At 46.6% G+C, this 23,388-nt stretch overlaps 2 protein-coding genes across 9 annotated transcripts in view; one reads left to right on the top strand and one right to left on the bottom strand.

The window, feature by feature from the left end:
- Window positions 1-3,846, top strand: part of telo2 (TEL2, telomere maintenance 2, homolog (S. cerevisiae)) — a 48,626-nt gene extending 44,780 nt beyond the window's left edge. For 2 of the 3 annotated variants that reach the window (XR_010019360.1, XM_063059473.1), the window contains 2 exons: window positions 121-236; window positions 961-3,846. Coding sequence is in view for 1 of the 3 variants with exons in the window: in XM_063059473.1 (XP_062915543.1) it covers window positions 121-236; window positions 961-1,064 (220 nt within the window). In the remaining 2 variants the exon portion in view is untranslated. Of the gene's footprint in view, window positions 1-97; window positions 237-960 lie in introns of all 3 variants that reach the window. The other variant, XR_010019359.1, reaches the window with a different exon arrangement.
- A 58-nt stretch (window positions 3,847-3,904) lies between these two features.
- The window catches only part of LOC134352187 (SEC14-like protein 1), a 147,457-nt gene continuing 127,973 nt past the window's right edge, over window positions 3,905-23,388 (bottom strand). For 5 of the 6 annotated variants that reach the window (XM_063059463.1, XM_063059464.1, XM_063059465.1 and 2 more), the window contains 6 exons: window positions 23,061-23,232; window positions 16,248-16,382; window positions 15,361-15,498; window positions 13,837-14,085; window positions 8,795-8,970; window positions 3,905-4,368 (listed from right to left, as the gene is read on the bottom strand). In XM_063059463.1, the coding sequence (XP_062915533.1) occupies window positions 4,263-4,368; window positions 8,795-8,970; window positions 13,837-14,085; window positions 15,361-15,498; window positions 16,248-16,382; window positions 23,061-23,232 (976 nt within the window). In that variant the 3' untranslated portion in view covers window positions 3,905-4,262. The remainder of the gene's footprint in view (window positions 4,369-8,794; window positions 8,971-13,836; window positions 14,086-15,360; window positions 15,499-16,247; window positions 16,383-23,060; window positions 23,233-23,388) is intronic. The other variant, XM_063059468.1, reaches the window with a different exon arrangement.

The raw sequence follows: 23,388 nt of genomic DNA, 5'->3' as shown, positions 1-23,388 counted from the left end.
CCCCTTCCTTTCCATTCCTGAAGAAGGGTCTCAGCAAAAAACCAGCTGTTTATTCACGTCCCTGGATGCTGCCTGACTTGCTGTGTTGCTCTAACAGTGATGGTGCCTTTCCCGCCTCAGGTATGTTCGGCAGGGAACACTCTTTGGCTTCTCCTCCTTGCTGCTGACCGTTCCCAGTGACCGGCTCCTGGCTGATGTTCCCGATGAGCTCCTGGAAGCGAGATCTTGGCTGGCGGGTGAGTTACCTGTCCCGGGCAGTCTCCTGGCACTGAGAACTGGCTTGGGCTAGAACTGAGGATGAGAGCGACAGGAACAGAGGGTGTCTGGTAGTTGAATGGTGGCATGCATCATCTGCCCAGGGGAACCATTTCCTCACCTGCCATTCCATTCCATCAGCTTGCTGCTGTGAGCTGTGAGGGTTGCCTTTTTGCCTTCTCTCCTTGCCTCAGAGGTTCACAGGCACAGAGTCACACACCACCAACTTTGACAGCCAGAAGGGCTGCTGGCTTCCCCGTGACCATAGAGATGCCACAGCATATAGCAACACTATTACAGCCCCAGTGACCCAGCTTCAATTCTCAGCGTGACTGGCTTTCTTCCTGGTGTTTCCAGTCCAAATATGTGCCAGTTAATAGGTCACATGGTATAACTGGACAGCGCAGGCTCGTTCAGCCGGTAAGGCCTGTTACCACGCTGTATCTCTAAATAAATAGATTTTTTATATAAAGAATTGTTAATAAATAAATAGAAGTGATTGAGAATAAATAACTAGATCAGATAAATATAAAATAAATAAATTTTAAAAATAGATTTTAACGTTCTTTGCTGTACACTCTGCCGATTTGTGAAGGTGCCTGGGTAGTGTTGTGGCACTGCACTGTACCCTGACCCTCTGGCTCTGGCCCCAGCACCACAGCCACCCCTGCTGCTGATGCTCTCTCTCTCTCTCTCTCCCCCCAGACATCGCCGGGAATGATCCTGACACTGAATGCCGCCGGCTGGCTCTGCAGAACCTCCTGCTGATGGAAAACCTCAAGAAGAACCTGGCAATCTGCTCAGAGTAGGTGGACCCCTCCACGGGCAGGACCCAGAGGGGAGCAGTTCTGTGCCATCACCAGGAGGAGCCACTGGGCCCCGGGGACAGTACTGGCGGCCTGTAAATGCAGATCTGGATGGTGTGACGTGGGGCAGCGGACCACCCCTCCTGTGTCGGCAGAGGTGGGTTAGTGTCATCAGGGGACTCTGGCCATCTGTATATCCTCGGCAAGGACCACTGAACCCGAGGAGTCTTGGTCCCGGGATTTAGGAAATCCCCTTGTACTGAACTCTCCTGCTGCCCCAGGAGTGACAGGACTGCCATGGCAGCTTTCAACCCAACCTACTGACTGGCAATGACTTCCCGCACCACCGGGCAAGTTTAAATCCTCAGTAAAATGAACATTTGTCTGTTGTGTAACTATGGTTTCTGTGTTTGTGGTGCCTAGGGAGGGTAGACACAGTCCCAGCTTTTAACCTTCGATTTGGCCGTGGGTCACTGGCTCCCTGCCCTGCACATCACACTGGTTGGACTTCATTCCTCTTATCTTGTCATTTCAAACAATGGACAGAATGTTCCAGAAACAAAGAGATTTATTTCCATCTTTACAAAATTAACAGTGCTTGCTATGGCCAATCGCACTCGGCGTTCCAGTTCATTCCCAGGCCTGGGTGACATTCAGAGTGGAAGGAAACACCGCTCACAACCTTTTGAACAGGATCTGGTGTCACGGAAATATATCTGAGGGGAGCGATCGGTTTACAGACCAACCGTTCTGAGCTTCAAATATCATTCCCCCAGGAGCTTAAATCGATCGTGTTTTATCCACATCTCAAAGCCCCACTGAATGCAGTTATCACAGAGAAATTACAGGCCCTGCTGTTTGAACTTTGTGCTGCTTGGGTTATAAGGAAGCGAGGCCACTCAAGCACAGGTTAATGTAAACCTCCCTCATTGCCAGGAATAGGTTAATTATGGAGTAAAATCCTTCATCCCATGATGGTGTGGGGCAAGGTACCAGGATCTGTGTGGGCTGGTCAGAGTTAGGCTGTCAGATGGTGTTGCCCTCACCCTTGTCAGGGGTTAAAGAATAAGATAAGGCCTAGATAGACTGGACATGGAGAGGATGTTTCCTGTGTGGAACCTAGGACCAGAGGGAATGGCCTCAGAATAGAGGGACGTCTATTTAGAACAGAGATGAGGAATTTCTTTAGCCAGAGGGTGGTGAATCTATGGAATTCATTGTCACAGACAGCTATGGAGGACGTTATTGAGTGTATTTAAAGTGGGGGTTGATAGGTTCTTGATTAGTCTGGGCATCAAAGGTTCTCAGGAAGTGTGAGAACGGGGTTGAAAGAGAAAATAAATCATCTGTAATGGAATAAGCCAAATGGCCTACTGATGGTCTTACGATAAGGAAAGTTCACTTTAGTGCAGACTGAAGCTGAACCAGATCCAGATCCAGTGAAAAAGGCAGCAAGTTCCAGTGAGCACAATTCGGTGTCAGACAATCCTGCCACATCTCATCAACAGATTCAGGCACCCGCCATCTCCCCATCCAAATGCGTGAAGCTGTCCCAGCATCTACAAGGCAGGCAGGAATGGGGCGTTCAGTCCCAGCACTGTCAGAAAATGAAAGGGGAAGCAGGAGGCCTTGCCCACATTGGTATAATTTACTTAAACAGAGTTCACCGCATAAATATTAAATTGCACGTTTTTTTATAAAGCTGTAATTCCAATAAATAAAACCTTACTTTACAAAGTTAAAAACATTAGTGAGATTTAAATGGGTTAAACAATTGCACAGAACAATGAAAGTCAGTGACATATCCCAGAGGCCGTGGTCACAGTGCATTCAGATAAGATAAAAGCTCACTGTCATATGGATGATCTGGAGTCAAACTCCTCTTTTGGAAGTGCTCCTCACTCTTCCCCATACTAAACTCTGTCTGCCAGGTTTTCAAACAATCACTCAGTGACCATATCACAATGTTCTCATTGCAGTGTGCCTGCCACATGCTCTCTCTGCAAACTCAAGGCCTGATGGTAATAATTACATGGAGGGTCCCACAGCAGCTGTATCCCTGTAGCAGGAAATCAAATTAACATGGGGGGTGCTCAAGATTTCTAAAGTCCTCAGCAGAGAAACTAACCATGGGGGGGAATTAACAAACTTCCTATTCTCACCACCCCTTCGCCTCCTGCCACTGTGCATGACTTTTCCTTGGAAGGGTGGGGAGGGTTTACCCCGTGGCTGTAGTCAAAGGGTTTGATAAAAAATGAAGTGACAGAGCCCCAGGTCTGCACACACTAGAAACCAGTTTTCATAAACTTGCAAACAGCATTTGTGTGACCATAACTGGATTCCTGGTGTTCCAGGGAGACTCGGACAGAACTCGCAAGTGGACTGGGTTCCAGTGGAAATAGTTGGGAGCGTGATAAACAAGATCTCAAAAGAATCTGAAATAAAAGGTGAAGCCACTTTATTCAGCACAGAGCAAGAGTCTGATAGTTGGGCAAGTGGATTCAACAAATCAGCACATCACCTTCCAAAGAGAGGTAGATCATCCCTGATAAAATAGTCATGGGGGGAGAGAGGAATGAGTATGGATAGGGTCAGTGGGAACCGGTCAGAACGGTCACACAGCTGAGTTGCTCCCGATCAGACAAGTGGCTGAAAAGTGAATGGGTGTTCTATCTCAAACACAAGAGATTCTGGAAGACCAGAGCAACACAAACGAAGTACTGGAGGAATTCAGCAGGTCAGGCAGTATCTATGGAGGGGAGTGAACAGTTACTATTTCAGGCCAAGACCCTTCCTTACCAGTTCTGGAAAGGAAGGGTCTTGGCCTGAAACATCAACTCTTTATTCCTTTCCATAGATGCTGCCTGACCTGCTGAGCTCCTCCAGCATTTTGCCCCTGGGTATTCCATGTTAAGTGTACGGGAACAGTCTGTCCCGGACGAGTGGGTGAGTTGGGAAGTGCCTTGGTGTGGACAGACAACACCTGAGCAGGGGAAGGGTGTGCTGAAATCAGTCCACGGTGCCCATTCTGCCAGGAGTGTGACGTAGACGACTGGAGAGGCCAAAGTCACTAGATGTCCTGTCCCCAACCATTGTAAACACACGAGTGTGAGGGTTGGACTGGCGTGGAGCGTGTTGGAGCCACCACTGTACCTGACCCTGAGGTAGTTAGCTTTCCTCATGTCGCCGTCAGCAGGGCCCCTACCTGGAGATGAGGGAGCTGCTGTGCGACTGGCTGGACGAGGTAGTGGCGGCACTGAGCTGCGAGAAGCCGCTATGACAGGACTCAAGACTGGACATGGAGCCCCTGCAAAGATTCAGAATTATTGATCAGATTCACATACATCAGACTATACAGTAAAATGCATTAATTATGTTAACAATCAACATGACCTAAGGATGTGCTGGGGGGGAAGCCCACATGTCACCACACAGTGGTGCCAACATAACCTGCCCACGATGTTCAGCAACAACAGCAAATCAAGCCCCTCTCCTCCCTTCGCTGACCCACCACCTCACACATACTTGCAGGATGTGGGAAGGCAGTGTTCCTAACAACTACAATCGTGAGAAGTTCATCCAGCTGCAGCTTCTAAACAATCCGCGGGGGAACTGGGTGAATTCCAGATCATTCAGGAGGCTGAGGGGATGATAGATAGCACATATAGAGAGGTAGTTACACCCAAGGTGCAGGAGACTGGGTGACAGGAAGGGGAAAGGGGTTAAGGAGCCAGTGCAGAGCACCCCTTCAACAACACCGGATACTGTCGGCAGGGTTGACCCAACAGAAGAAACTCACAGTGGACGGGTCTCTGGCTCTGCAACTCAGAAGGGAAGGGGGGAGAAAAGGCATGCTGTGGTGATAGGGGATTCGTTAGTTAGGGGAGGTTCTGTGGGTAAGAATGATATGTTGCCTTTCAGGTGCTAGGTCTGTGGCACGGGTTGCAAGTGGGAGGGTGAACAGTCATGGTCCACGTAGGTACCAATGACATGGTCAACAAGGACGAGTGACGAGGTTCTGCATAGGGAGTTAGGTGCTAAGTTAAAGAGCAGGATATCCAGGGTTGTGATCTCAGGATTGCTACCTGTGCTACATGTTAGTGAGGCCAAAACTAGGAAGATTTTACAGTTTAATATGTAGCTAAGAAGTTGGTGTAGGAGGAAGGGCATAAGATTTCAGCAACATTGGGTTCTCTTCCAGGGAAGCTGGGACTTGTACAGATGGGATGGTTTGCACCTGAACTGGAGGGGGACTAATATCCTAGCAAGAGGGTTTGTTAATGCTGCACGGTGGTCTAAACTAGAGTTGCAAGGGGTTGGGAACTAGAGTGTCAGAACAGTTTGTGGAGGCAGATGTTGGTAAGACCTGAGACAAAGTCAGAAATCGCAAAGGTTGATTATGGTGTGACGAGTATCCCGAACTGCGTATATTTCAAAGCAGGAAGTATCATAGAAAAGGTGGATGATAGTGCTGGAGTTGAGGTAGCTGGTACAAACAGAGGCAATGTGTAGTGAAGAGACGCCGTTGATAGGGCAAAATTGCAGCCAACGGGATGAGTTACAACATAAGAGACATAATTGGAAAGCATGAATACAGGACTGAGGTTATATTTGAATGTGCGCAGTGTACGGAATAAGGTAACTTGCAGTACAGTTACAGACTGGCATGTATAATGTAGACATCACGGAATCATGGCTGAAAGAAGATTATAGCTGTGAGCTTAATATCCAAAGATACACATTGTATTGAAAAGACAGGAAGGCAGAGGGGGTGCATTGCTCTGTTGGTAAAAAATGAAATCAAATCATTAGAAAGAGGTGACATGGGGTTGGGAGATGTTGAATCATTGTGGAGAGAGCTAAGGAACAGCAAGGGTAAAAAGACCCTGATGGGAGTTGTATACAGACCCCAAACAGTAGTAAGGGTGTGGCCTACAAATTACAACAGGAGACAGAAAATGCATTCCAAAATAGTCATGGGGACATGACAACAATAGTCATGGGGGACTTCAATATGCAGGGAGATTGGGAAAATCAGATTGGTGCTGGATTCCAAGAGGGATTTTCTAGAATGCCTATAAGATGTTTTTTTTAGAGCAGCTCATGGTTGAATCCACCAGGGATCAGCTATTCTGGACTGGGTGTTGTGCAATGAACCAGAATTGATTAGAGAGCTCAAGGTAAAAGAACCCTAGGGGAAAGTGATCATAATATGATTGAATTCACCCTGAAATTTGAGAAGGAGAAGCTAAAGTCAGATGTATCGATATTACAGTGAAGTAAAGGGAATTACAGAGGCATAAGAGAGGAGTTGGCCAGAACTAATTGGAAAAGAACACTGGCAGGAATGATGGCAGAGCAGTAATGGCTGGAATTTCTGGAAGCAATTCGGAAGGCACAGGACATAAACATTTCAAAGAGGAGGAAGTATTCGAAAGGCAAGATGACACAACCATGGCTAACAAGAGAAGTAAATCAAAGCCAAGGAGACTGCATACAACAGAGCAAAAATTAGTGAGAAGTTTTTAAATACCATCAGAAGGCAACTAAAAAAGTCATTAAGAAGGTAAAGATGGAATACAAAAGTAAGGTAGCCAGTAATGTTAGAGAGGATACCATAAAGTGTATAAAAGAAGCAAGAGTGGATATCGGACCACTAAAAAACAATGCTGGAGAGATAGTAATGGGAGACAAGGATACGGCGAACAAACTGAGTAAGTATTTTGCATCAGTCTTCACTGTGGAAGTCACTAACAGTATGGTGTTGGAGGTCATGAATTGTGTGTAGTTACCATTACTAGAGAGAAGGTTCTTGGGAAACTGAAAGGTCTGAAGGTAGGTAAGTCACCTGGACCAGATGGTGTACACCTCAGGGTTCTGAAAGAGCTGGCTGAAGAGATTGTGAAGGCATTGGTAATGATCTTTAAAGAATCAGTAGATTCTGGAACGGTTCCAGAAGACTAGAAAAATTGCAAATGTCACTCCACAGTTCGATAAGGGAGACAGGCAGAAGAAAGGAAACTATGCCAGTTAGTCTGACCTTAGTGGTTGGGAAGATGTTGGAATTGATTAGTAAGGATGAGGTCTCAGGGTACTTGGAGGAACATGATAAAGTAGGCCATAGTCGGCATGGTTTCTTCAAGGGAAGATCTTGCCTGACAAATCTTTTGGAATTCTACGAAGAAATAACAAGCAGGATAGACAAGGGAGAATCAGATGATGTTGTGTACTTGAATTTTCAGAAGGCCTTTGACAAGGTACCACATGAGGCTGCTTAATAAGCTACAAGCCTATGGTATTACAGGAAAGATTCTAGCATGGATAAAGCAGTGGCTGATTGGCAGGACTCAGAGTGGGAATAAAGGGAACCTTTAATGACTGGCTGCCGGTGACTAGTGGTGTTCCACAGGGGTCTGTGTTGGGACCGATTCTTTTTATGTTATATGCCAATGATTTGAATGATGGAATTTATGGCTTTGTTGCAAAGTTTGCAGACGATATGAAGATAGTTGGAGGGGCAGGTAGTTTTGAGGAAGTAGAGAGGCTACAGAAGGACTTAAACCAATTAGGAGAATGGGTAAATAAATGGTAGATGGAATATTGTGTCAGGAAGTGTATGGCCATGCACTTTGGTAGAGGAAATGAAAGGGTTGACTAATCTTTAAATGGAGAGAAAATGCAAAAAAACTGAGGTGCAGAGGGACTCGAGAGTCCTTGTGCAGGATTCCTTAAAAGTTAATTTGCAAGTTGAGTCTGTGGTGAGGATGGCAAATGCAATGTTAACATTCATTTCAAAAGGACTAGAATATAAAAGCAAGGATGTAATGTTGAAACTTTATAAAACACTTGTGAGGCCTCACCTGGAATATTGTGAGCACATATCCACTCCCGAGTCCCCCTCAACCCTATCCACTCCACTCTCGAGGCCATCTTGACCTTCTCCACCTGAGTACCCCTCGTCTCTCTCCACTCTCAGTCCCCCTCCACCCCCATGTCCCTGAGACCCTCTCCACTCTCGAATGCCACTCATTCCAGCCTCTTTGTGTCTTCTCTCCCTTACATCTATTGAACCTTGGGGGGCGGGGGTGAGAGACAGAGACCCAACACTGGGCCTGGTGTTAAGCATAGATAATGTGTGGGTGAGTAGAAGGCCTGCACAACTGCTGTTTGTCCAGTTTTAAGTGCAGTTTTGGTGCTGGTATTGTGGTTGGGTAACTGGGCTTGTAACTCAGGGGTCAGACTGCACTTATAGTGAGCAGTTTTGGGTCTCATATTATGAAAAGATATTGGAGAGGGTCAGGAGAATGATTCTAGGAATGAAAGGGTTAATGTATGAGAAGCTTTTGATGGCTCTGGGCCTGTACTCACTGGAGTGGATGTGGAGAGGACTTTTCCAATAGTGGGGGAGTCTAGGACCAGAGGGCACAACCTCCAGGGGGTGCTGAACCAGCAGAATTCATTGCCACAGACAGCTGTGGATGCCAAGCCTTTGGGTACATTTAAAGGTTCTTGATTAATCAGGGCATCAAAGGTTACGGGGAGAAGGTAGCAGAATGGGGTTGAGTGAAAATAAATCAGCCATGATGGAATATTGGAGCAGACTTGGCAGGCCAAATGGCCTAATTCTGCTCCAAAGTCTTCTGGGTCCAGGCTACGACTTGTCCAGAGGTGTTCAGTCCTGCTGTGGGGCTGGATGGATTATAGAGAGAGGAAAACCCTTGTCTAACACTCACCTGAAGTCCTCTGATGCCAATACTTCCGTGTAGAACATAATTTTACACTTGTAGGAGGAAACCTGCAGGCTGGCTAAGACGTCGTCAACACGAGGAAGGTTGGAGCTGCACGGGCTTGGTGTCAACATCTTCCACTGTAGGATGTAGGAGCCAGGCCAGCGGGTCACATGTGAGCCCTGCGGACAGACAAACAGTGCAGCTGAGATCCCCAGACCAAAACCATCTTACCCCAACCAGTTGGTTCATGTCATGCTTCAGAGGCTGGCAGCTCCAAGCAAAGGAGAATAAGGGCATGGACTATTTTCTAAACAGGGAAAAAATTCAAAAAGCAGACATACAAAGGGAATTGGGAGTCCTTGTGCAGAATTCCTTCAACACTAACTTGCAGGTTGAGTCAGTGGTAAGGAATGCAAATACAATGTTAGCATTCATTTTGAAAGGACCAGAATATATAAAGCAAGGAGGTAATGCTGAGGCTTTATAAGATATTGGTCAGACCACACTTAGACTATGGTGAGCAGTTTTGGACCTCTTATCTAAGAAAGGATATGGTGGCATTGGAGAGGATTCAAAGGAGATACATGAGAATGATTCCAGGAATGAAAGGGTTAACATGAGAGCGTTTGAAGGCTCTGGAGTTCAGAAGAATAAGGGGGTGATCCCACTGAAATCTATTGAATATTGAAAACCCTAGATAGTATGGGTGTGGAGAGGATGTTTCCAACCAGAACACAGGGTCTATTTAGAACAGAGGTTAGGGTGCATTTCTTTAGCCGGAGGGTGGTGCGTCTGGAATTCATTGCCGCAGACGGCTGTGGAGGCCAAGTCCTTGGGTATGTGGGTTTGAGAGGGAAAATAAATCAGCTACGATGGAATGGCAGAGCAGACTTTTTGGGCTGAATGGCCTAATTCTGTTCCAATGACATATGATCTAAAGGGAGAGAGTAAACTGAGGGCAGACCTTCCCCAAACCTCTCGGTTCTGTAGGAGGGTCCTTAAACCCCTCCCCCCCAAATTTCTTCCTTCCTTCCCAACATTAACACTTTGCCCCCTCCCCCCGATGTTTCCGTTCGTCAAATACATTACATAAGTACACAGTGGGGGTGACAGTCCAACACTTGACTCGAAAGCAAAAACAAGCTTCACAGAGAGTGAACTGAAGGGTTTAAATATTCATGAGAAAACGATCAGTGAGGATTCATCTAATACCCAAAGTGAAAAATGAGTTTGGAATCTAGAAGAGAATTTTTCACTTTATTAAATCCTGAGCCATTGTTTAGGCAGAATGAGAAGCATTAAATTCCAATTAGAGAACAGTTACACTAATGGACCATATTTAATCCATGTCCAGCAATACAAAACTCATGTCCATCAAATGGGAAAGAGCAGAGAACTCCCAATGCAAGAACAGCACCTTTCAGAAGCAGGGTGAAACTCCCTCTGTAATAGAGAGGCAGGAAACTAGAAATGCAGATGAACAGCTGGAGGAACTCAGTGGGTCAAACAGCATCTATGAGGGAAAACAGTCAGTCACTGTTTTGGGCCAAGACACTTCACCTGAATTTGTCACTTTATAACATACATGTTATAATGGAACTTTTCCCCAGCCTGGGGAACGTCGGCTAACTAAAAATACAGCAACTATCTCTTTTAAGGCAGGATGGACCAGGGTTTATCAAAGACCCCTCCCACCCTGAATATTCTCTCTTCTCCTCAGAAGATCTGAAAGCCCATACCACAGCTTCTATCCTGTTATAAGAACACTGAATGGATCCCTAGTATGATCAGATTGGCACTTCGTCATCTACTTTGCTATAAACTCATCAAAAAGCCTGGATCCATCCTTAGCTACAACCTGGACTCTTTTGAGTTAGTGGTGGACAGGAGGTCACTAACAAACTGTTATCCATTATGGACAATCTGGAACATCCTCTCCATAACCTACTGAAAAAGCAGCACAGCATCCTTTCAAACAGGCTCATTCAGCTCCGCTGTCACAAGGATCGTGACAGAAAATCTTTCCTACCAAATGCAATAAGCATATACAACAGTTCATCTCTGTGCAACAGATGAATACTCATCACAATACAATAGTCTCTGTTTTATTATTTTGTACATTATTATTGCAGAGTGGTAAATTATTGTGTATATTATTCTGTACTTCATTAATAGTTAATATGATTATTATTATTGATAAGTGCATTTTTAAATGTTGCTGCTGTAATTAAATAATTTCCTACTCTGGATCAATAAACTACTTATTGTTATTACGACCTTGCACCTTATTGTCTATCTGCACTACATCTTCTCCTTTTTCTGGAATATGGTGTTGGGACGTGTATGGTCATGCATTTTGGTAGAAGAAATGAAAGAGTTGACAACTTTCTAAATGGAGAGAAAATACAAAAAACTAAGACGCAAAAGGACTTGGGAGTCCTTGTGCAGAATTCCCTAAAGGTTAATTTGCAGGTTGAGTCTGTATTGAGGAAGGCAAATGCGATGTTACCATTCATTTCAAGAGAACTAGAATATAAAAGCAAGGATGTAATGTTGATAAAGCAATGGTGAGGTCTCACTTGGACTATTGTGAACAGGTTTGGGCCCCTTAGAAAGGATGTGCTGAAACTGGAGAGGGTTCAAAGGAAGTTCACAAAAATGTTTTCAGGATTGAATGGCTTGTCATGTGAAGAGTGTTTGATGGTTCTGGGCCAGTATTCACTTGAACGTATCATTGAAATGGTGGAAGGCCTTGGGTGGATGTGGAGATGTTTCCTATGGTGAGAGAGTCTAAGACCAGAGGACATAGTCTCAGAATTGAGGGACATCTTTTTAGACCGGAGACGAGAAGGAATTTCTTCAGCCAGAGAGTGGTGTATCTGTGGAATTCTTTGCCACGGTCAGCTATAGATCAAGTCTTTATGTATACTTAAGGAAGAGGTTGATAGCTTCTTGATTGGTCAGGGCATGAAGAGATACAGGGAGAAGGCAGGAGACTGGGACTGAGAAGAAAATTGGATCAGCCATGGTGAAATGGTGGAGCAGACTCGATGGGCCGAATGGCCTAATTCTGCTCCTATATCTTATGATCTTATGGTAACTGTAACACATTATTCTGCATTCTGTTATTGTTTACCTCAATGCACTGATGGGATGGGATGAAATGATCTGTTTGGAATGCATACTACACAACACTTTTCACAGTACCTTGGTACATGTGACAATAATTAACCAATTTACCATCTACCCAGGGAGTAGCCTTCCACAGCTCCAACAAAGCACATCCAACCATTTCTCTGAGATGCTTCCTCAATTGCATCCTCTGAGATGAGGACTGATGCAAAACACCCGTTTGATCCTCTTGTTACCCTCCTTATTTTTCAGTTTTGATTCCCCAGAGTGTGGGGAATATAGGCCTAGTGCACACTTTCTTAACCTGTTTTTAACTACTGTAGAAACTCTGCCTAAGTGTTTTTTCACTTGGAGTCATAGAACATTACAGCATGGAAACAAACCTTTCATTTCCTCTAGTCCATACCAAACTATTAATCTGCCTATTCCTATTGACCTGGACCTAGACCACAGCCCTTCATACCCCTCCCTACCCCTCCACAACCCTCCACACCCTTCCCATCTAAAGGGAATAAAGATCAAACGTGTCCACACTGGACATTCTGAAAGATCGCTCCCGCAGAAGACATTAAACATTTGAAACGTCGACTTTTCGGGCTGAGACCCTTCATTGAGACTGGAAAGGAAGGGGGAAGATGCCAGAATAAGGCAGGGGAGGGAAGGGGAGGGAAAGGAAGGCAGGCCAGAAGGTGATAGATGAAACCAACTGGGTGGTGGATGGTAAAGAAGTTAGAAGCTGTGTGGGAAGTGGTGGAAAAGGTAAAGGTCTGGAGAAGAAGGAATCTGATGAGAAGGAAATGGGAGGCAGGAAGGATACCGGGGGGAGGTGATAGGCGGGTGAGGAGAAGAGAGGAGGTACGAAATGTTGGAGAAATCAATGTTTATTCCATCAGTTGGAGGCTACCCAAACAGAATATGGGGTGTTGCTCCTCCAATCTGAGATTGGCAGAAGAGGATGCCATGGACCAAGATGCTGAAATGGGAATGGAGATTAGAATTTAAGTGGTTGGCCACCAGGAAATCCTGCCTGCAGCGAAGGGTCTCGACAAACCGGACCCCAATCTACAGATGCTTCTCACCTGGTTTGACTATTGCTCTGCCCATGACCACAAGAAACTGCAGAGAGCTGTGAACAGAGCTCAGCTCAGCACAGTAACTAACCAGCCTCCCCTCCATGGACTCTGTCTATACTTCCTGTTGCCTTAGTAAAGCAGCCAAAATAATCAAGGACCCCCCCTACCACGGTCGTTCTTCCTCACCCTCCCATCAGGCAGAAAATTCACTATTACAGCTTGGGGCATCGGAGTTCACCGTTCAATTCCAACACTCTGTAAGAAGTTTGTACAGCTTTCCCATGAGAGCGTGGGTTTCCCCCGGGTGCTCTGGTTTCCTCCCAGAGTCCAAAGATGTACCGGTTAGCAGGTTAACCGGTCATTGTAAATTGTCCAACCAACACACACAAGATGCTGGTGAACACAGCAGGCCAGGCAGCATCTATTGGAAGAAGTACAGTCGACGTTTCGGGTCGAGACCCTTTGTCAGGACTAACCGAAACGTCGACCGTACTTCTTCCTATAGATGCTGCCTGGCCTGCTGTGTTCACCAGCATTTTGTGTGTGTTGCTTGAATTTCCAGCATCTGCAGATTTTCTCATGTTTGCGATTGTAAATTGTCCTGTGATTAAGCTAGGGTTAAGTAGGTGGGCAGCTGGGCAGCACGTATTGTTGTGCAGAAGGGCCTGTTCCATGCTGTATCTCTAAATAAGTAAGTGAATAAATAAATAAATAGTTACATAAGTGCATGGATGAATAAATAAACAAACGGACAAATTCGAGCTCCAGCTACAAATTCCAAGTGAAGAGTTTGTGGCTTGTCAAGGCAGAGTGAAACACAATAAGCTGAGTGTGACAGACCTGGACGCTCTCTCCCTCGCGGCAGATGAGCGGTGACTCCACGGAGCTGTAGTCCTTCCCCAGCACCCAGCTCCTGTCCATCAGCTGCACGTTGTTGCCCACAGCAAAGGCACTGATTGGGCCAGCCGCGTCCCGGCAATGGGCCATCAACGGTCGCTTGGAATGGAAGATGTTGAACACCACGTCACCCTTCAGTATGTCGAAGTCCCAGGTGATGACTGATGCGGGTTCGAGAATCTCAATCACCTTCTGCAAAACAGGCCAGCCACAGAACTGAGAGCAGGACCAGAGCCAGAGGTAACACACCTTCCTGTGTGGGGAGCAAGCCTGTACTGTGTGAAGGTACAAAAGCCTGAAAGCACGGACCACCAAGCTCAAGGACCTCACAATCTGGCTCCTTATCATCTTTTAGTTACCTCTGTAACTGGAACGCTGCATTCTGTTTTAGCTTGTCCCTTGTAAAGATCCACTCACCCCCAACATCCTCTCTTCCCTCTCCCATCGGGCAGAAGGTGCAAAGGCCTAAAAGCACGGACCACCAGGGTCAAGGACAGCCTCGACCCCACTGTTATCGGACTATTGAATGGTTCCTCAGCATACGAACGACTTGAGCTCACATTCGACTTTGACCTATTGTCTGCCTGCACTGCACTCTACTCTCTCTGCAGCCGTCACACTTTATTCTGCTGTTTACAGATCTTCTAACAACGCACTGTGCAATTCGTGGACCAGTATGAACAGCATGAAAGGCAAGGTCTGTGCGCGTGACGATAATAAACCATTTCCAATTGGCTGTCAGAGCTCATTGAACTAAATCTCCTCACTGATAACTTTGCAGTCATCAGGTCAGTGGCTTTGTTCTGCTCAAATCCTGCAGGTTCTCCAGTTCAAAGGGCAGCCCACGTAAATTGGAGAGCAGCGCAGACACCACAAAGGAGCAGAGTTGAGGACTCTGCGGCCATTGGACCCACCGGGACTGAAAACATTCGTCACACAACATCAGCATCATTAGACATGAAGCACAAAACACTGGAGGAACTCTGCAGGTCTGGTGGTACCCATGGAGGGGAATAAACAGTCGATGTTTCTTCAGGCCCATCTCCAGCATTTGGTGTGTTGCTCTGGATTTCCAGTATCTGCAGAATTGCTTGTGTTTATGTAGATATATTTTATATGTGCAAACACGTGGAAATCTGCAGATGCTGGAATCTCAAGCAATACACAGAAAAGTTGCTGGTGAACGCAGCGGGCCAGGCAGCATCTCTAGGAAGAGGTACAGTCGATGTTTTGGGCCCAGACCCTTCGTCAGGATGCTGCCTGGCCTGCTGCGTTCATCAGTAATTTTTATGTGTGTTCCTTTTATATAAGTAATTAGGTTTGTAAAGTGAACAGTAGCCTATGAGTGGACTGTTATATTTCTGCAGATTCTATGAATAACATTTATTATTAATAAAACAGAACAGAGTTTATTCTGTAGGGTTAACATGAAATGGCCACAGGCCATGAATGACTGGGAGAACTTACCTCGTGTGGAGCTCCTTTGAAAATGTTGGCAGACTGGTAAATGGTTTCTGTACAGAGTCGGATGTGATCCGTGTTATCCAGCGTTTCCTCGGACTGGTATAAGGATTTGGGGACCATTCCTCCCTCTGGGATATTGCACTGTGAATAGAGTACAGATACCCTGAAACACTGTGGAGGTAACGGGTGGGCCACCAACTCCACAAGGGAACCAGCCCTGGCCACAGCTGCAGACAGAGACACTTCCATTCTGCCCGCTGATCAGAGAGCTGCGGCCACTGGGCGAGACTGACATTCAGTGCATTATCAACAGCGATCTGCCTGTTAGAGTTCGAACTGCCAAGCCCCCAATTCTTCCCCCTTTTTTAGATAAGAGAGGAGACTGGGTAAAACAATAACTTAATGAAAACTACAACCATAATATAACAGTGTCCTAAGGTGTTTGTAAGACTTTTATGCAACAAAACCCCACACTGAACGTCACAATATCAGCCCTGTGTTGGGGTTGAAGGGCAGCCTGTGTGTGTGTGTGTGTGTGTGTGTGTGTGTGTGTGTTTGTGTGAAGTGGTGGGAGTGTGGGACAGCTGCTTTCTTGTTGATCTGCTGAACACTGTCGACCTGCTGTCCTTGGGATGTGTTGGTTGTTAACACAAACGACACATTTCACTGTAGGTTTCGATGTACACGTGATAAACCAATCTGAATCTGAAATCTGGCCCCACCCCTCCCGCCCACCCCACACCCCTTCCCCTCACCCCACCCACCCCACCCTCTCCACCCCCCTTCTCCTCACTCCACCCCTCCCACCCACCTCACACCCCTTCCCCTCACCCCACCCCTCCCACCCACTCCACACCCCTTCCCCTCCCCCCAGCCCTCCCCGGTCATACCAGGCAGTCCCCACCCAGGAAGTCGGGAAGGAGATCCCTCTCGATGTAATCGAGGAGACCTCCAGCGCCCTGAAAGTTGCTGCCGCTGTAGACTAGGAACTTCTGCCGGGTGTTTTCGTTGATGAATGGACTGACCTGAGGACAGCGAGAGACAAAGGCTTGGTCAGTGTGTGGGGCTGAGCAGCTCTACTGTGCTTCCCATTGCCCACAGCCCAGCCCTGGCCCTCATCCTTCACAATCCCACGGTGTACCCAGCATTAGGGCTGGCCAGGTTGGTGCGGGTCAGGAGTGACGTGGGATAATGGGGGCACTGGAGAGCACATTCACCACTGCACTGCATCTCCTCTGTAAGAGCCTGTTCTGCTTTCTGATGTTCTACCTCAGTGCGCTGTGTGACGATCTGATCTGCATCAACAGGGTGCCAGATCAGCTTCTCACTGTGGCAATAATTAACCAATTTACCCATTTGTTTTCCACTACTGAGTAAAGCTGAGCTTCCTCTCCTTTCTCCAGGACCAAGTCTTTGGGCATATTTAAAGTGGGAGTTGACAGATTGTTGATTACTAAGGGTATCAAAGGTTACGGGGAAAAAGCAGGAGAATTAGGTTGAGGAGGATAATAAATCAGCCATCATAGAATGGTGGAACAGACTCGATGGGCTGAATGGCATAATTCTATCCTCGGTCCTGTGGTCTTTCTGCATCCATGAGAACCACAGTGTCTGTCTGTCTGTCTGCAGGCTGGCTAATACGATCAGATGGACTGTCGACCTCACAGTCAGGACCCCACAGTCCTGCCAAAGGGTCTCAGCCCGAAACATCGACTGGACTCTTTTCCATAGATGGTGCCTGGCCTGCTGAGTTTCTCCAGCATTTTGTGTGTGTTGCTCAGATTCCCAGCATCTGCAGATTCTCTCTTGTTTGTGATCGGCTCACAATCCAGCTCCTTTTATACTGCACCTTTCTGTCTGCCTACACCACACTTTCCTCATAACTGTGACACTTTATTCTGCATTGTTATTGTCTTATTACCTTGTTCTTCCTCAACAATTCAATCTGTACGGATGGTATGTAAGACGATTTTCACTGTATCTCGGTTCACGAAACAATAATACATCTTCAGCAATTTTGTGAGGTCCCTGACCTAACCCTGCTCTGTGATCTAGGACCCCTGACACACCCTCACTCCCATGGACTACACTCACAGCCCTGCACACACGTCCAGGGGTCAGCTACACGTAGAGAGGGGTTGCTGCGTGTCCAGTTCCAGACCCAAACCCACTGGGTGTGATGTACACCTCCTCACCCCTCCTCTCGCCTTTCTACTGACAGTTTCAGAGCCCTGACCCCTTAGCCAAGAGAAAGGCATCGCTTCCTCATTTACTCAGACCTCAGCCATTTGATTCTATCAACAGACCCCACCCCCTGTGTCATCTCCTTTTCCTGGAGCTGCGCCAGTGTCTGGGGGAGGTGGAACTGTTCCTGCTTCTAATCCACCCGGCACACTTGCTCATCTCCTCCCAGGACACTGATAACTGTCCCAAAACCTCAACGTGTCATTATTTTTATAGATTTCCGCCCAGCTCCCACTTTAACAGATCTGTCTCTACCCTTTCCCAACCACACACGGTGGCGTAGTGGTTAGCAGAATGCTTTACCGTGCCAGCGATCAGGATTGAAATCCCACCGCTGTCTGCGCATTCTCCTCGTAACTGCCCGTTCCCTCCCACGTTCCAATGGCATTCGGGTTGGTGTTAATAAGTTGTGGGCAAGCTAGAGTGGGTCAGAAGTGTGGTGTTCTTGTACATCAGTCACTGAAAGCGAGCATGCAGGTACAGCAGGCAGTGAAGAAAGCTAATGGCATGCTGGCCTTCATAACAAGGGGAATTGAGTATAAGAGCAAAGAGGTCCTTCTGCAGCTGTACAGGGCCCTGGTGAGACCACACCTGGAGTACTGTGTGCAGTTTTGGTCTCCAGATTTGAGGAAGGACATTCTTGCTATTGAGGGAGTGCAGCGTAGATTCACAAGGTTAATTCCCGAGATGGCGGGACTGTCATATGTCGAAAGATTGGAGCGACTGGGCTTGTATACTCTGGAATTTAGAAGGCTGAGAGGGGATCTTATTGAAACGTATAAGATTATTAAGGGATTGGACACACTGGAGGCAGGAAGCATGTTCCCACTGATGGGTGAGTCCAGAACCAGAGGCCACAGTTTAAGAATAAGGGGTAGGCCATTTAAAACAGAGTTGAGGAAAAACTTTTTCACCCAGAGAGTGGTGGATATATGGAATGCTCTGCCCCAGAAGGCTGTGGAGGCCAAGTCTCTGGATGCTTTCAAGAAAGAGATGGATAGAGCTCTTAAAGATAGTGGGATCAACGGTTATGGGGAGAAGGCAGGAACTGGATACTGATTGTGGATGATCAGCCATGATCACAGTGAATGGCGGTGCTGGCTCGAAGGGCTGAATGGCCTACTCCTGCACCTATTGTCTATTGTCAGCACATCCTCAACACATGACGCTGTATATTTCACTGTACATGTGACAAATAAAGCTCATCTTTAATCTTTAAGCGCTGCACCCATTTCTGATCACTTTGTCATAGGACGGATGTTATTCAACGGAAGGAGTGCAGAGAAAAGATGTCGCCTGGACTTGGGATCCTGAGTGAGAAGGTGAGATTGTGTCAACCAGGACTTCATTCACTGGAACTTATGAGAACGAGGGGTGAACCGATAGAGTACACAAGATCATGAAGGGCATGGACAGGGTGAAAGCAAAGTCTTTTTCTCAGGGAATAGGCACTAAAAAAGACAAATGTTTAAGAACTGAGGTGAGAGAGTTAAAAGGAATATCAGAGGCCGCTTCTTCACACAAAGAATGGTTTGTATTTGGAATGAGCTGCCAGAAATAGTGGTTGAGGCAGGCACATTAGCAGTGTTTAAAATCCATCTAGATAAACAACACACATAGAGTGCTGGAGGACCTCAGCAAGTCAGGCAATCAATGGAAATTAATAAACTGCTGACATTTCAGGCCAAGACCCTTCTTCAGGACTGGAAAGGAAGAGGGGAGACGCCAGAATAAAAAAAGGTGGGGGGTGGGAAGGCAGATAGCTAGAAGGTGATGGGTGAAGCCAGGTGGGTGGGAAAGGTGAAGGGCTGGAAGGGAAGGAATCCGAGAGGGGAGGAGAGTGAAACAACAGAAGAAAGGGAAGGCGAGGGGGCACCAAGTGGAGGTGATAGGCTGGTGAAGAGAAGAGGTAAGAGGCCAGAATGGGGAAATGAAGAAGAGGAAAAGGGGAGGGGAATAATTACCAGAAAGGGGAAATTGATGACCATTTTTTCCAGTCTCGGACCAAAGGACAGCTTCCCTGTGCAGGACAGACACAGCAGGCGGTGGGAGTCCAACACAGGTAAATGTCTCCTCACTATTCAGCACATCTGCACAGAGCGCTGTCACAGGAAACCAGCATCCATCATCAAGAACCCCCACACCCAGGACATGCTCTCTTCTCAATGCTGCCATCAGGCAGGAGGTACAGGAGCCTCAGAACCCACACCACCAGGTTCAGGAACAGTTATTACCCCTCAACCATCAGGCTCCTGAACCAGAGGGGACATTTCACTCACTCCAACACCTACTCTTCCCACAACCTATAGACTCACTTTCAAGGTCTCTTCATCTCATGTTGTCACGATTTATTGCTTATTTATTTGTTATTATTTGGTTTTATCTTTCTTTTCTTGTATTTTCTGTGAATGCCTGCAAGAAAATTTATTACAGGAAAGATACTAGCATGGGTCAAGCAGCGGCTGATTGGCAAGAGGCAAAGACTGGGAATAAAGGAAGCCTTTTGTGGTAGTCTGCCAGTGGCTAGTGGCTGGAGGTTTGAGCTGGGACATTATATGTCAATGATTTGGATAATGGAATTGATGGCTCTGTTACAAAGTTTGTGGACGATACAAAGATAAGTGGAGGGGTAGGTAGTTTTGAGGAAGTAGAGAAGGACTTAGATTAGGAGAACGGGCAAAGAAGTGGCAGATGGAATACAATGCCATTAAGTACATGGTCGTGCATTTTGGTAGAAAAAATAAAAGGGTAAAGTATTTTCTAAATGGAGAGAAAAATTCAAAAATCTGAGGTGAAAAGGAAGTTGGGAGTCATAGAAACCATAGAAACTACAGCACAGAAACAGGCCTTTTGGCCCTTCTTGGCTGTGCCGAACCATTTTCTGCCTAGTCCCACTGACCTGCACACGGACCATATCCCTCCATACGCCTCCCATCCATGTATCTGTCCAATTGATTCTTAAATGTTAAAAAAGAACCCGCATTTACCACCTCGTCTGGCAGCTCATTCCATACTCCCACCACTCTCTGTGTGAAGAAGCCCCCCCTAATGTTCCCTTTAAACTTCTCCCCCCTCACCCTTAACCCATGTCCTCTGGTTTTTTTCTCCCCTTGCCTCAGTGCAAAAAGCCTGCTTGCATTCACTCTATCTATACCCATCATAATTTTATATACCTCTATCAAATCTCCCCTCATTCTTCTACGCTCCAGAGAATAAAGTCCTAACCTATTCAACCTTTCTCTGTAACTGAGTTTCTCAAGTCCTGGCAACATCCTTGTAAACCTTCTCTGCACTCTTTCAACCTTATAAGTATCCTTCCTGTAATTTGGTGACCAAAACTGAACACAATACTCCAGATTCGGCCTCACCAATGCCTTATACAACCTCATCATAACATTCCAGCTCTTATACTCAATACTTTGATTAATAAAGGCCAACGTACAAAAAGCTCTCTTTACGACCCTATCTACCTGTGATGCCACTTTTAGGGAATTTTGTATCTGTAAAGGATTACTTAAGTTAACTTACAGGTTGAGTCAGTGATGAGGAAGACAAATGTGATGTTGGTATTCATTTCAAGAGGATTAGAGTATAAAAGGATGTTATGTTGAGGCTTCATAAAGTGCAGGTGAGGCCTCATGGAGTATTGTGAATGGTTTTGAGCCCCTTGTCTTAGAAAGGATGTGCTGAAACTGGAGAGGGTTGAAAGGAGGTTCATAAAAATGATTCCAGGATAGGATGGCTTGTCAAATGAAGAGTGTTTGATGGCTCTGGGCCTGTATTCACTAGAATTCAGAAGAACGAGGGGGTGACCTAATTGAAACCTATGGAATAGTGAAAGGCCTTGATAAAGTGGATGCAGAGAGGATGTTTCCTTTGGTGGGAGAGTCTAAGACCAGAGGACACAGTCTCAGAATACAGGGACGTCCTTGCAGAACAGAGATAGGGAGGGATTACTTTAGCCAGAGAGTGGTGAATCTGTGGAATTTGGTTGCCACAAGCAGCTGTGGAGATGGTCTTTACGTATATTTAAGGGAGAGATTGATGGATTCTTGATCGGTAAGGACATGAAGGGATATGGGGAGAAGGCAGGAGATTCGGGTGAGAGGAAAAATGGAGCAGCCATGATGAAATGGCAGAACAGACTAGATGGGCCAAAATGGCCTCATTCTGATCCTATGTATTATGGTCTTAAAATGAACCTCGGGATTGTATATAGTGATATACAGACTACTTCAATAATAAATCTACTTCACTCCTAATGTTGATAGTCATTGCGATAGATGTAAAACTGAGACAGCTACACTGACACACATGTTTTGGTCTTGTTCTATACTGGAACAGTTCTGGAAGTCAGTTTTCTCGGCAATTTCTAAAGCACTTAAAATTAATTTACAACCTAACAAATTAACTGTGCTTTTTGGGATAATTCCTCAAAATATCCGTGGTATCTCTTTGTCTGACCAACGTGTTATTGCATTTGTTACATTGATAGCCAGGAGGGCCATTTTGTTGAAGTGGAAGGATACATCAGCTGCCACTTTGTCACAATGGTTCGCTCAAGCGTTGCTATGTCTTAGTTTGGAAAAAATTAGAAATCGAATATTTGAACCTATATTTGATTTTGAGAAAAGATGGGGGTTCATTTGCTCGTTATTATCATTTGAGTTAATTGATAGATTTCCTCCATGATCTAATTGTAAATGTTTGGGTTTTTTTTGCTTGCTGGCGGTTTGATGTTTATCTTTAGAAGCTCTTTGTATGACGCATGGCTCTGGGGTTGTACATCTAATGGGGTTTTCTCCCCCCACTTTTTCTGCTTAGTAGGGTTTTTTTTTGTTTTCTTTATTATCACCAAATTTTTCAGTCGTTAAAATAATGTTTTTTTTCCTTGAGACATTGTAACTGTTGTTTACTTCGATGTACTCATGTTATTTTTGAATAATATAATAATAATAAAAAGATTTAAAGAGAAAATAATAAATCTACTTCACACTTTGACGGTGTGGACGCAGCGGGAGGGGAGGGGCAGGACCACACCGGTTGGTGTGGACGCAGCAGGAGGGGCAGGACCACACCGGTAGGTGTGAACACAGCAGGAGGGGCAGGACCACGCCAGTTGGTGTGGACGCAGCAGGAGGGGAGGGGCAGGACCACACCGGTAGGTGTGAACACAGCAGGAGGGGCAGGACCACGCCAGTTGGTGTGGACGCAGCAGGAGGGGCAGGACCACGCCGGTTGGTGTGGACGCAGCAGGAGGGGAGGGGCAGAACCACGCCGGTTGGTGTGGACGCAGCGGGAGGGGAGGGGCAGGACCACGCCGGTTGGTGTGAACACAGCAGGAGGGGCAGGACCACGCCAGTTGGTGTGGACGCAGCAGGAGGGGAGGGGCAGGACCACGCCGGTTGGTGTGAACGCAGCGAGAGGGGAGGGGCAGGACCACGCCGGTTGGAACTCACCAATGTCCACAGCACAGGGAAGACTCGGGGGGCTCGGAGGATGAGCAAACGCCCGAGGGTCTCGGGGTAATTTGCCTCCACCACCTCGATGATCCTGAGCAGCGTTTTCACTCCCGGCCGCCATAGGTGCCTCATGTTCAACCCCTCCATGTCCACCAGACACGTCCAGGAACTGGCGAGAATCGGATACTGCAGTCACCCACGGGTGCTGGCACAGATCATCCATCATCCCCTGCACCCACCCAGCAATCTACTCTTCAATCCCCAACAATCCTCCATCCTCCGCCTCAGCCACCGCCTTGCACCCACACCTCAATCCTTTGGCTTT

Source organism: Mobula hypostoma, chromosome 9 (genome assembly GCF_963921235.1).
Source record: "Mobula hypostoma chromosome 9, sMobHyp1.1, whole genome shotgun sequence".
Taxonomy (NCBI): domain Eukaryota; kingdom Metazoa; phylum Chordata; class Chondrichthyes; order Myliobatiformes; family Myliobatidae; genus Mobula; species Mobula hypostoma.
Note: the sequence above shows the minus strand (reverse complement) of the source record. Positions and strands in the feature narration are given on the sequence as shown.